The sequence below is a fragment of the Glandiceps talaboti genome, chromosome 5 (assembly GCF_964340395.1).
Source record: "Glandiceps talaboti chromosome 5, keGlaTala1.1, whole genome shotgun sequence".
Taxonomy (NCBI): Eukaryota; Metazoa; Hemichordata; class Enteropneusta; family Spengelidae; genus Glandiceps; species Glandiceps talaboti.
Genome location: NC_135553.1, coordinates 27185542 through 27198165, shown reverse-complemented (window position 1 = coordinate 27198165; position 12624 = coordinate 27185542). Strand labels below are relative to the sequence as shown.

The 12624-nt window shown below is 36.1% G+C and overlaps 1 protein-coding gene across 1 annotated transcript in view; it reads right to left on the bottom strand.

Moving 5' to 3' along the window:
- LOC144435693 (spermatogenesis-associated protein 20-like) overlaps positions 1-10741 on the bottom strand; it is a 142619-nt gene extending 131878 nt beyond the window's left edge. Inside the window, exons 1-8 of the mRNA XM_078124301.1 lie at positions 10723-10741; positions 7919-8085; positions 7181-7309; positions 5396-5460; positions 3844-3998; positions 3598-3741; positions 1480-1678; positions 887-1017 (exon numbers count right to left, since the gene is read on the bottom strand). Of these exons, the coding sequence (XP_077980427.1) occupies positions 887-1017; positions 1480-1678; positions 3598-3741; positions 3844-3998; positions 5396-5460; positions 7181-7309; positions 7919-8028 (933 nt within the window). The 5' untranslated portion in view covers positions 8029-8085; positions 10723-10741. The remainder of the gene's footprint in view (positions 1-886; positions 1018-1479; positions 1679-3597; positions 3742-3843; positions 3999-5395; positions 5461-7180; positions 7310-7918; positions 8086-10722) is intronic.
- Positions 10742-12624: the final 1883 nt, after the last annotated feature.

The following is a 12624-nucleotide window of genomic DNA, read 5'->3' as shown; positions in this document are numbered from 1 at the left end:
CAAAACTGTACAGTTTTAAACAAGTGACCTATCGGTCAGAATAGCTCCACTGTTTATTTTTTATTTTGGTGACATGTAGAAGTGGTTCAGTTGTTCAGCTCTTCACTATGCAGTTTTGTTTTAGCGATGTAATAAAGTGGTTGGTGGTTTCATATGATGTCTCACTATAAAACACATTTTACACAGAAAGCTGGTAAAATATTGTACTTTTATACCACAGTCGCCGTTTTACAAAAAATCTACTGTTATGAAAATTACACAAAATCTCATAAAAATAATGACTGTCTGAGAAATGCACAAAAAAAAAGAAAAAAAAGAAAGGATTTTTGAGGTTGGCTATAAATAATGGAATTTTTTTGCTGAATGATTATCCAGTTGCCTATCCAGCCCTGTTGTATCTTTGCAAGATATATCATCATATGGCTGTTACTATGGGCATAGTCTTGTTGCTAGGTATATTTGCAGACATTTTTTGAATGTTTATTCATTTGTCTACTAATCCCTGTTGTTGTCTTTGCAATATATGTGATAATTCGGCTATTACTATGGAATAGCCACCAAAAGTAATGTTCCCACCAAATACCAAGGCAATTGGTCATCCACATACACACATACATCAAATACAAAGGCAATTGGTCTGGCATTAAATCGTCCACACACAAACACATATAATATATGCTGACACAGATAGACAGACAAACAGACAGAGAGACACACAGACACCGCACCATGCCTATAGCACTACTGAACCTTATCAGTTTAGTTGTGGCATACAGAAGTATTTCTTTCGAATTTATGTGAAATCTTTTAATGAAAGATTTTCAATATGGAAACTTGGTGACTTCTCATGTGAGCCAAGATCAGCTATTTTGAATCTTTCCCATACCTGTGATATATGGTCATGCATTCCTCCTTTTGCCATCATTTTTAGAGTATGTAATGCCATGTCCATACATTTCTTACCCCTTTCAGTATTTGGTTCTGATGCGTAAATGTGGAACAGAGCATTGAAGTTCACTGAATAAATAAAAGAAACAAAAATGACATTATGCAGCAATAATGAACTACTTGCCTATCACCCCTAGCAGACAGATTTCTTGCAAACAGCATTATCAAAACTGAGGCCCATGTATGTTGTCTCAAGGCCATACTTCTAATCCATAAATTGTCTCTGGGCCATACTTAAATCCATCCATATACGCACAACTATACACTTGTAAATTATATGATAAATTTGTTGAGGAACCAAGCTACATTTTACTTACTGTTGACTACTACACATCCCATGGTCTCTCCCCCCCCCCCTCCTCTCCCGACACAGATACAACTAGGTTCCACATATAAGGTAAAATCTGGTGAATTACTTCAGTGTCTTTAATAATATTACTATACTTTTGATAGGAAACTATAACAGGTACATATTGACTGACTTGCCTTGATCATACACTGACTTGTACACATGGCTAGCTGCCTACTCACCTGGTTGTGGAAACTTGGGTGCCTGTCCAAATCCACCATATTGTTCATCATATGATTGCTCTAATTGACTATAACACATGTCTTGAGTTTCTCTACCAGGTAAACTTTCACTTCCAGTTTTCTTGACAGCTGAACTCTGCATCAATGCATCTATTATCATGGTACCTTGGCTGTTTAACTGTTCCTGTTTTTCAACCCACTGTGAGAAACAATTTTGAAAAAAATAGTGCCAATGTCATTGTAGCACAACTGTACAGTTTTTTAAAAATGTTTACCCACATGCTGATCCATGCTAGGTCTAGGTGTTCATTAGTCTATCTGCTAGACCTCGGATGTTCTTCCGATAGAATACGACACACGACCAAACATCGCTATCGAGGATGGAACATCCAAGGTCTAGCAAATGTCATCAGAAATATAAATAACTGCCAATCAGAGAACCGTATTAGCGACAAGCACAAACAGAGGACAATAGCTAATTTTCATGCATATTCATCTTAAGGAGGGGCTTGTAAAAATAACCACCAATGCGTTAACTAAAATGTGTGAATGACAACGTCTACACACTCATCAAACACAATTATCATAAACTGATAAGACATAGTAATGACTAAATGTGTTTGTCAACACCTGCATGCAGAGATTGAATATATTAAAGTATATATATGCATACATGGCCCAACCCACTAATCTCAATGGAATGTCCGGTCTGAAAATGACATTTGCTAGACTGTTCGGGCAAGCCCTCACTGTGAACTTCGTTCGCTTATAGTATCGAAAGAAAGCCCGAACGTCTAGCAGCAAGACTAGGTGTTCATTTGCTGAATGATTATCCAGTTGCCTACCCAACCCTGTTATCTTTGCAATATACGTGATCATTTAGCTATTGCTATGGGTGTGGTCTTGTTGCTAGGTATATTTACATACATTTTTTGAATGCTTATTCATTTGCCTATTAATCCTTGTTGTTACAGTTGTAATATATATGATCATTTGGCTGTTGCCATGGGCATGGTCTTGTTGCTAGGCATATTTGCATACTTTTTTTTTTGAATGTTTGTTCACTTGTCTGAGAATCCCTCTTATCTTATATTATGTGAAATACACCACCGTTTGGCTGTTGCTATGGGTGTGGTCATGGTTGCTAGGGATATTTGCACACATTTTTTTTATGTTTACTCGCCGACCAGATGATGTTATTTGAACAAAATATACTGGTATTTGGTGGTTGCTAAGGGTGTAGTCATGGTTGCTAGGGCCAATTGTGTCAAAATATTTTGAACAAAATCTGCAGAATAACATTTCTAGAAAAATCTCACCAAGTTGCAGTCATTGACCAAGTCCTTTTTGAGATATAAGTTTTTGACCAAATTTCACATTTTTACACCTAATTTGCATATTATTAATGAGATCATTATATGCTTAATATTTCTTCACCTATACACCCACAGATGCATTCCATTAAATTTCAGCCAAATCTTCTCAGTAGTTTTGGAATTAAAAATTGTTGACCAAAAAGACACATTTTTAGCCATAATTTGCATATTACTGATGGAATCATCATGTTATGAACAAATCTTAATTTACACACCCCTAAGAATGTTACCACCACATTTCAGACCAATCTGCCAAGTAGTTTTTGAGTTTAAGTTTCTTTTTTACCAAAAATGACATTTTTTACCTAAATTACATACCTGTGATGTGATCATTTTTCTTTGAACAATTTCCCAACTAAACATCAAAAGTAATCTCTGCACCAAATACCAAGGCAGTCGGTCTGGCAGTTTTTGAGTTTAAGTCATGCACACACACACAAACACACACACACACACACACACACACACACACACACACACAGGCATCGCACCATGCCTATAGCACTACTGTACCTTATCAGTTCAGTTGTGCTAAAAATGTTTTATATCATTTTGATATTCATAATCCTGCCATCTTTTACCAACAGATCTCCTGATTCTGTATTTACTTTACAAAATAAAATATTTATTTCAAATTCATTGAATCTGATATAATATTGTCTGGCATGGTTTAATAACTTTTCAAGTGTATCATAAAAGATATCATGGAAGTGCAAACAACAGTATTTAATATTTGTCTTACCATTTTGGCAATACGTGTTAGGATGGTTGGAAATCCTGGTCTACCAAAATGATCCTTTGGTGGGAAATATGTACCACCAATGACTGGTTTTAAGTCAGGTGTTAACCATACACTCATTGGCCAACCACCACCACCTTGGGTTGCCTGTCAAATACAACAATTTTACTGGTTACTTAAAGTACAATGTACAATGTACAACACTTGAGACTTTTAAAAGTTGACTAAAATCACAATGAAATCACTAACCTGTATAAATGTCATGTACATTTTATCTACATCAGGTCTTTCTTCTCTGTCAACTTTAATACATACAAAATGTTCATTCATAATTCTACCAGTCTCTGCATTCTCAAATGATTCTCTCTCCATCACATGACACCAATGACATGTCGAATAACCAACTGCAAATAAAAGGATTGTTGGAGAAGGATGAAAAAATCATAATATCCATGACTTCACACTTCATATGAATAATGCCAAGTATGGTGTTTCCTCTGTCTTTTAAGACATGTATATTACTTCTTCTGAACCAAATTTTTCTGTTTGTAAAAAGAATTTTTTGAGCTTTAATAGAGACCTAGCTACAAACAACATTCAGCCCTGTTACATGTAATGTGAAATTAATTTACAGAGAATTTATCATAAAATCTTGCATTATTATGCCTAAATTTGTAACATTTCCCATTGCTATATGTAAAATGACTGGTCACAAGTATCTATAATCTTGGTAGATCAAATGAATTACAGATGTTACAGCTTCCAATCACCAGTAACCATGGAATTTGTCATTCTGATTAGGATGGTCAACCAGCACAGATACATAACTCAATGTTAAGAAGTTGAACTATATTAAAACCTTTGTCTAGTGAAGTTTTCCAAAGTACACAATGGGTTATCAACATCACACATTGTTTTTTTACCTAAGTATAATGTATCAATAATCCTACATGTTTCATAGTCAGAATTTAATATTATTAATTTACTAAATTCCTAACACAGATGAAAATTAACTTTCTTATAGGGCCACTTATCTTACTCAACATTCATCTATCTTCTACCTACAAAATCTGTCAGGCTATAGAGTAATTGATATGATCATAACAAATTACTAATCAAAATGAATATTTGTTTATACATCTATAATGGTTTATAGTGTGAAAAGTAATATCAAGCATTATTTCTAATAAACTCCTTTTCATGAATATCTAGTTTTAGAGTTGAGAGTTTTGACAGACTTGCCAAGTGGACCACACAATTGTTATAAGAGAGACTCTACTAAATGATGTATCAATAAAATGTAGACAACACAGATAGTCTTGCTGACAGATGAATCTGTTGTTGTTGATTGACAAACTTCTGAGTGTTGTTGATGTTGAGTGACATATCTTTTGATGTGGTCTCTAGTTGCAGTAAAATATTGCATGGTCCCTAGTCCAAATACATCTGCCAAAACTCTTGAAGAGGTAAGATTTTACTTTGAGGAGTATAATAAAGAGATTTGATAAAATAATTATCATTCTTGTCTTCAAATCCTCCCTACATGTATGATACTTCTCATTGTATATTTGGGGGTCTCCTGTAAACTTTTGTGGAATAATGAAAATGCAATGCTCACACTGTTTATAAGATTTGGGAACCCTGGTAACGGAAAGGAAAGAAAATTGGTAAAGCTTGCATAAAAGAAAACAGAATAAAGAACAAAATACTAATACATTTCCCATTTGGAATTACATTGTTGGCACACTAAGAAAGAGATATGTACTTGAAAAAGATAAAAGTTGTACATTTTGATATTCACCTGAAAGAAATATGAGTTTATTTTCTGCCTTAGCTTTGTCAAAGGCTTCTTGTCCCCATGGATACCTGAAAACAATAAATAAACAAATAAGTCTATCATTTTAAAAATTTGAACATGCACGGTTTGCAGGACACAGTTTGAAATTACTTAAGGACAGATCCAGATTGGATATACATAAATATTTTTTCAGTCAACGTGTCGTAGACATTTGGAACAATTTACCAGAAAGGGTTATTGCATCAGTTAATCATTTTAAAGCGTGTATTGATAACCACCTCAGAACAGTAAGGGGTCTTTAAAAGCCTCAATGGCTTCCTACCCCACGTAAATTCACGGTAAATTCATTTGCTGAATGACTACCCAGTTGCCTATCCATTCCAACCCTGTTGTTATCTTGCAATACATGTGATCATTTGGCTGTTGCCATGGGTGGTCTTGTTGCTAGGCATATTTGCATACACTTTTTGAATGTTTATTTGTCTAAGAATCTGTTATCTTTATGAAATACACCACCGTTTGGCTGTTGCTATGGGCATGGTCATGGTTGCTAGGGCCAATTGTGTCAAAACGTTTTGAAGAAAATCTGCAGAATAACACTTCTGGAAACATCTCACCAAGGTTAAGTCTCATTGACCAAGTGCTTTTTGAGATATAAGTTTTTGACCAAAATTCACATATTTACACATAATTTGCATATCACTATGAATGAAATCATTACATGCTTACTATTTCTTCATCTACCCCAAGGTATATACCCCAAGGTGCATCCCCATTAAATTTCAGCCCAATCTGCTCAGTAGTTTTGGAATTAAAGATTTTTGAAAAAGACACATGGTTAGCCCTTTTTTGCATATCACTGATGGGATCACCATGTTATGAACAATTCTTAATCTAAACACACTTTAGAATGTTCCTACCAAATTTCAAACCGATCTGCCCAGAAGTTTTTGGCTTTAAACACAGAACTGCCCTATATAAAGAGGATTATGGCTAATCTATGCAATTTCAGGAAATTCAAACGGCTGTACAGAGCACCTGGGTCTTGTTTTCAGCATTTTTTCTGTACTCCGAGAAACACACAAGTCTTGAATGGACAAATTGTTTGTGAATGTTGTAGGATGGTAACTTGATACACAAATTAGTTGAAAATCAATCAGTTTGTACAATCATGTGAACAACCCAGATAGGGAATGTTTATATCTTGGTGATTACTTGCCAGTGAGTCACCACAAGTTCTCCACCTCCAAAACATATAGTCAGTCATATCCAAAAGAGGGTGCCAGGCACAGGCAGTTATGCCTTTAAGTTTTTTGACCAAAGATCACATTTTTTACCAAAACCACATATCGGTGGTAAGATCATTTTGATTTGACCAATTTCCCAACTAGACACCCACGGTAATACACCCACCAAATATCAGGGCAATTGGTCCAGCAATTTTTGACTTTAAGTTGTTTACACACACACACACACACACACACACACACACACACACACACACACACACACACACACACACACACACACACACACACACGAGAGAGAGAGAGAGAGAGACAGAGAGAGAGACAGACAGACAGACAGACAGACAGACAGACAGATAGACAGACAGACAGACAGACAGACAGACAGAGATAGACAGACAGACAGACAGACAGATAGATAGACAGACAGACAGACAGACAGACAGATAGATAGACAGACAGACAGACACTTTGCCATTATATATATCACTAGTGAACCTTATCAATTCAGTTGTGCTAACTAGAATGACAGAATAAATACCAGTCAACTGGATTAAGTGCATGTTGTAAAAGATATGGAGACTTCTCCTTTGCCAGCCTATTCTCATGTTTAGGACCACTCTCAGAGCCATCTCCACCGGTTGCCATGGTTCTACAGCTAAAGCACAACCTGAAAGATTACATACAGGTAATATATTAGGAAAGAGGTGAATGCAATCAATAATGATGGAAAATATCCTCCATTTATAATATGGCAACAAAATGGATAGATTAAAAATGTCATTGTGTTGCTTCCAGGATGTTGACATATCAATAGATGGGTTACTTTCTTTATGGAAACTTTGTCAAATACATCAAAGTTAACAATCCATCACTTAATGCCAATGTAGGAAAATATGACATTCCACCAATCTAGATATCAATAAACACTTCCTCTAGTTCAAACATTTTCATGTGTTTCATTATTTAAATTGAACTTAGTTTCATATGATAGTCTTTCCAAAGGCTAATTCTTCATGCAATAAGTGTAAAAACAACCTTCGGTCTTTGGAATTCCCCTGTGGTCTAAAAACATGACAAGTTGAAACTTAAAGTCCCAGTTTGAAATGTCAGATAACTATTTTTCTGGTCGCATTAAACAAAATGTTGGTCCAGAACAAGAGAATGTTCCAATATGTAATCCTTATAGCTCCTCTAATATGTAAGAGTCTTGAGCCCAGGTGTGGATGTCTATTCTTGAATGTACAAGTAAGAAATGCTTGTATATGATGTGACATACCTTGTTATACACTGTCTGGAATATTTGGACGTTGAACAGAATATGGGAGTGATTAATCCTACTGGTAGTCTACCATTGGCAGTCAATGAACGGACAACAAGTGAAAGCATTACAACAGAATAGTATCACATTCTTACTCTGATGATTGTTGTATCGGCCAACCAGAACTGTTGGAAAGATGGAAATGATATTTTAGTAGAACATCATGTCTGGGTTTGATGTCATTGTTGTGATTCAGGTTTGCAATAGTGAAACTAGAACAATCTTTGCACCAATCTTATTCTATAGTCTACATCATGTTTGATAGCATTACAATTTTAACATCTACACTAAGCCTTTTTGGCAATGTTAGAGCTAGTTTAGACTGTGACCCTTTCACTATGTCCTCTCACCACCCACTTAGACATTTTGCCCTTTGGTTATGTATTCAAAACCTAATATAATAATAGATTATGAGTTTATGTAATATTGGGGCTCAACACATGATGTTGATGTACATCTAAATCCATCATGAAATCTTTCCCTTTGTGATTGGCTAATCCTGTCTACTGGCCTTGCACAGCTCCACTCTCCTCATTGATCAGGTCACATGGTGATTTCTTCAAAAATATATTGAACTCAAAGTCTAATCGAGTGTTGAGAGGACACAGCTGAAATCAATAACATCACATGTAGTAAGGTATGGAATGTGATTGCCAAAGTTATTGCATTGTATAGTGGTTTTTGCTAAGGGCAGTAATAGATAAAGTATACCTGAGGTGCCCACATTTGTTACTACCACAATTATAGAACTATTTATGATACATGTTTTACCTATACAACTTTCAAGTTCAAAAAGTTTTACAAAATTACTGGCATATCATGTACATGTATAACTTGCAGGCCCAACACGGTTGAACACCTAAGCTAACATTCAATATTATGCCATAGTCTATATGGGGTGCAATTCATATTGTCCCAATTTAAACTCATCTCATTTTCAACTCATCTCATTTTCAACTCGTCCAATTTTCAACTCGTCCCATTTTCAACTCATCTCATTTTCAACTCGTCCCATTTTCAACTCATCTCATTTTCAACTCGTCCCATTTTCAACTCATCTCATTTTCAACTCGTCCCATTTTCAACTCATCTCATTTTCAACTCGTCCCAATTTAAACTCGTCCCACTCTTTCAAAATCAAATAGTATAATTTGCAGATCTTGCAATATGATTTATGGGTGCAACTATTTTAGTTATAAAAGACGTTACGATACTTAGATGTAAAAAACTCTGTACATCCAATATACTGACTTTTCAGTTTGGTTTATCCCTTTCTTGTTTTAGTAGGAAAACCAGACCTTTAATGTTAACAGATACTAAAACAATACTGAAAAATACAACAAACAATTAGCACACAAATCTGATACACTGAAACTGGGGTGAGTTGAAATTGGGGCGAGCTGACACAGTGACGGATCACTTTGTCCCAATTTCAACTCACCCCAATTTCAGTGCATTGGAATTGTGGGCTAATTGTTTGTTGTATTTTTCAGTATCTATTATAAAGGCCTGGTTTTCCTACTAAAAGAACAGAGGGATAAACCAAATTGAAAGTCAATATAGTGTACACACAGTGTTTTTGAATCTACCCCAACATTGTATATTTTTAACTAAATAATGAAACACAATCATGATCACATCACACTAATCCTACTGCAACTTCACTGGCTTCCAGGAATTCATCCTGCCAAACCCTGTACTTGATGATGGAAATCATGATGAACACTGGACACAAATAGCCAGAGAATAGGCTTTTAGTTTTACTGCATTTTACTGCATATTTTGCATGTAGGCTTAGAACTATCGGTGCATTCCCGATTTTCGTACATGCACTTGTTAAATCATATTGCAAAGATCTGCAAATAACTAATACTACATGATATTGAAAGGGACTGAGACGATTTGAAAATGGGGTGAGTTAATCTTGGGGCAAGTTGAAGGGGCGAGTTGAAATTGGGACGAAATGATCCATCACCATCTATATGCCACATGCCTAACATTTGTAATGGTTCTATTTGTAAAGATATGAGGTTGTTGACAACAATGAACTTCTAAGATCTGAGCAAAATCTACAATGGATTACATTATGGACTGTTTAGGTAAAATAGTTGGCTACAAAACACACACTTTGAGACTAAAATAGTTGGCTACAAAACACACACTTTGGGACTAAATTGATTATCATACAAAATAAGTTAAGCTGAAAAATGTCAATATGTAAACTCAAAAGTGTTTTCAGATATCTGACAAACTTTTAATATCTGACAAACTTTTAATAGAGCATCATCAGCTAGCAATAAAGTCATACAAACTTAAGCTATACAACAAACTCAAAAATTATTTCCCAATGTAGTACATAGCCTTCTTTGATACATGACAGATGTACACTTTTATCTATGTACACTATTATCACTCTACTTTCTAGTGTCCCTTCCTCAGTTCAACTATCACATCGTTAATCGTGTTATTTAAAGATAAACACGGTCACTTGTGTCATAGTACATGAAACATGTGAAACGGTTCAAGTCAATGACTCAAATGTAAATTGTAACAGCGCCATCAAATGAGCAGTCGAACTAGCAATTCGCTGAATTTGTCACTATATGCACTAAAGCGTCGATCGCAACAATGTTATGGAAGATTGACAGTATTCCATGTTTGTCTCTCAGGGAAAATGCTGTGTGTAAATACTCTCATACACAACTTAGCAGAAACTGGTAGTGAGTAAGAAAGTTAGGTGCTTTGGCGTTGAAGATACATACCTACATGCCTCCATGTTTACATCTGGCAGCTGATTTTTGAATTTGTACTACAAAGTGTTTTCAAAGTATTATTAACATTAATATTATTTTCACGTAAATTTTACAAAAGAGCATTCAAAAATGATTAATGATTATACTTAATATATATAATGAGTTTATCTCTCATTATTATCGATTTCATAAGAACAATATTTAGCGAATTTTGTTCTACTATTATCAACATATTAATTACATTGTTGCCCCTTCACCTAGTCTCAGTTACCCAGACTCTCGTCTGAGGACTCTTCTATGAGACCACCCAGCTCGTTTGAGTGGTCTCGTAGAAGAGCCCCCAGAGGTGAGAGTCTGGGTAACCGAGACTACCTTTTCGCCGGGTGTAAAGAGCTCGTTGATTGGCTAAAATTTACGCGTGCGCCAAAGCTCGTCAGGAAATGACGAGAGTTTCCCTTGAGAAATCCGAAGTTGTAATTTGCACATCAACAATTCTATTTCACAGCTGTAATTCCAAATGCGATTTACTACATACACGTACGGATGAAAGCCCGTTATATGTATCAACTGGAACAGTCGCGTAATGTGTACTACTCGCGCTGTGGTATCGGTTGCCTGTGACATTTATTCAACAAGTTTACGAGTTACCGGAGTTTGGAAATACCCTCGTCGGCAATATTGAGTAAAGGAAACAAATTGTACCGTGTAGCAGGACGGCTCGGTGCAGTGGTTACTCGTTACATTTTCCCGCGGTCTGTGATTTACGCAATCAATAAATATGGGGAAAGAGCAGGAGTTGTTACAAGCTGTGAAGAACGAAGATTTGGCTTCAGTTCAAAGGATTGTGGCAAAATTGAAATGCAAACCCAGTAAGTTATGTTTGTGAATTCTTTGGTATGTTTTTGATTTCGAGTACATGTACTTTGTCCGTCCACTGTGACGGTGTTTCTTTTAGTCCTCAAAGTATCTCTTCAACCGCCTTTACAGTCGGTGCTATTTTTGTGGGACAGATTTCTGTATAACACTCATCATTGAGGCCGATTGCTTAGTTAGGAATTAAACGTAGCCGACGTGAATGACAACTAATATGTGATACACATGATAGACATATGCATGGGTGAACTTAGTTCGGGACCCTTGCACCAACGCTGCCAAATGTTTGAATACCAACAACACGTGTAAACGAATATTACTAAAAAAATCCCCATTTATTGACATTGTGCCCTCCAGACGGGTATAAATTATGTTTTCCAAGGGTGGAGCGCCAGGGATTAAAACGAAGTTTAGGATTATTACTGGCGAAGATAACGCTCGGTCATGATGTTTACGTGTCTATCAAAGTGAACAATAGTCGTAGCACAATGTTTATTTTTAGAAGTAGGTTCATACTCGAAAACGAGTGTTTTCTTACTTTTAGCTATGTCTGCAATCCGAACATTGGACGTCAAACTATGCTTTGTATTTTGAATCAGAGTGTATGTAACAACATTAATACCGTAACACGGGGAGCTTGGAAAGCATTCATGACACATAAATTCCCACCGTCACCGCGACTTAAAAGTCTGATCTTTTCAAAGGCAGGAAGGTTGTTGGTAGCATCCCAAAGTCAAGGACTCTCTCGTATAACAATGGGAAGGTGTGACGTTATCAATGCTGTTTGTCACCAATGGATCCACCTGGTTAGTCATGGGGGAAGAAAGTGCATATTTTCCCGTACTAAGGCGGAATTCTTAACATACGTGTGATTGTATGTTCAAACTCGCATGACAGCACATGACGGCGATTCCGTCTTCCCAATCTTCTTCCTCAATTTTCTAATAAGGCCTAAAAAAATGTTTGGTTCCGGTTACCCGGCCAACCCCACCTAGTTTTTCACGTCGACCCTAAATTTTGTTACGTATTAAAGGAAAA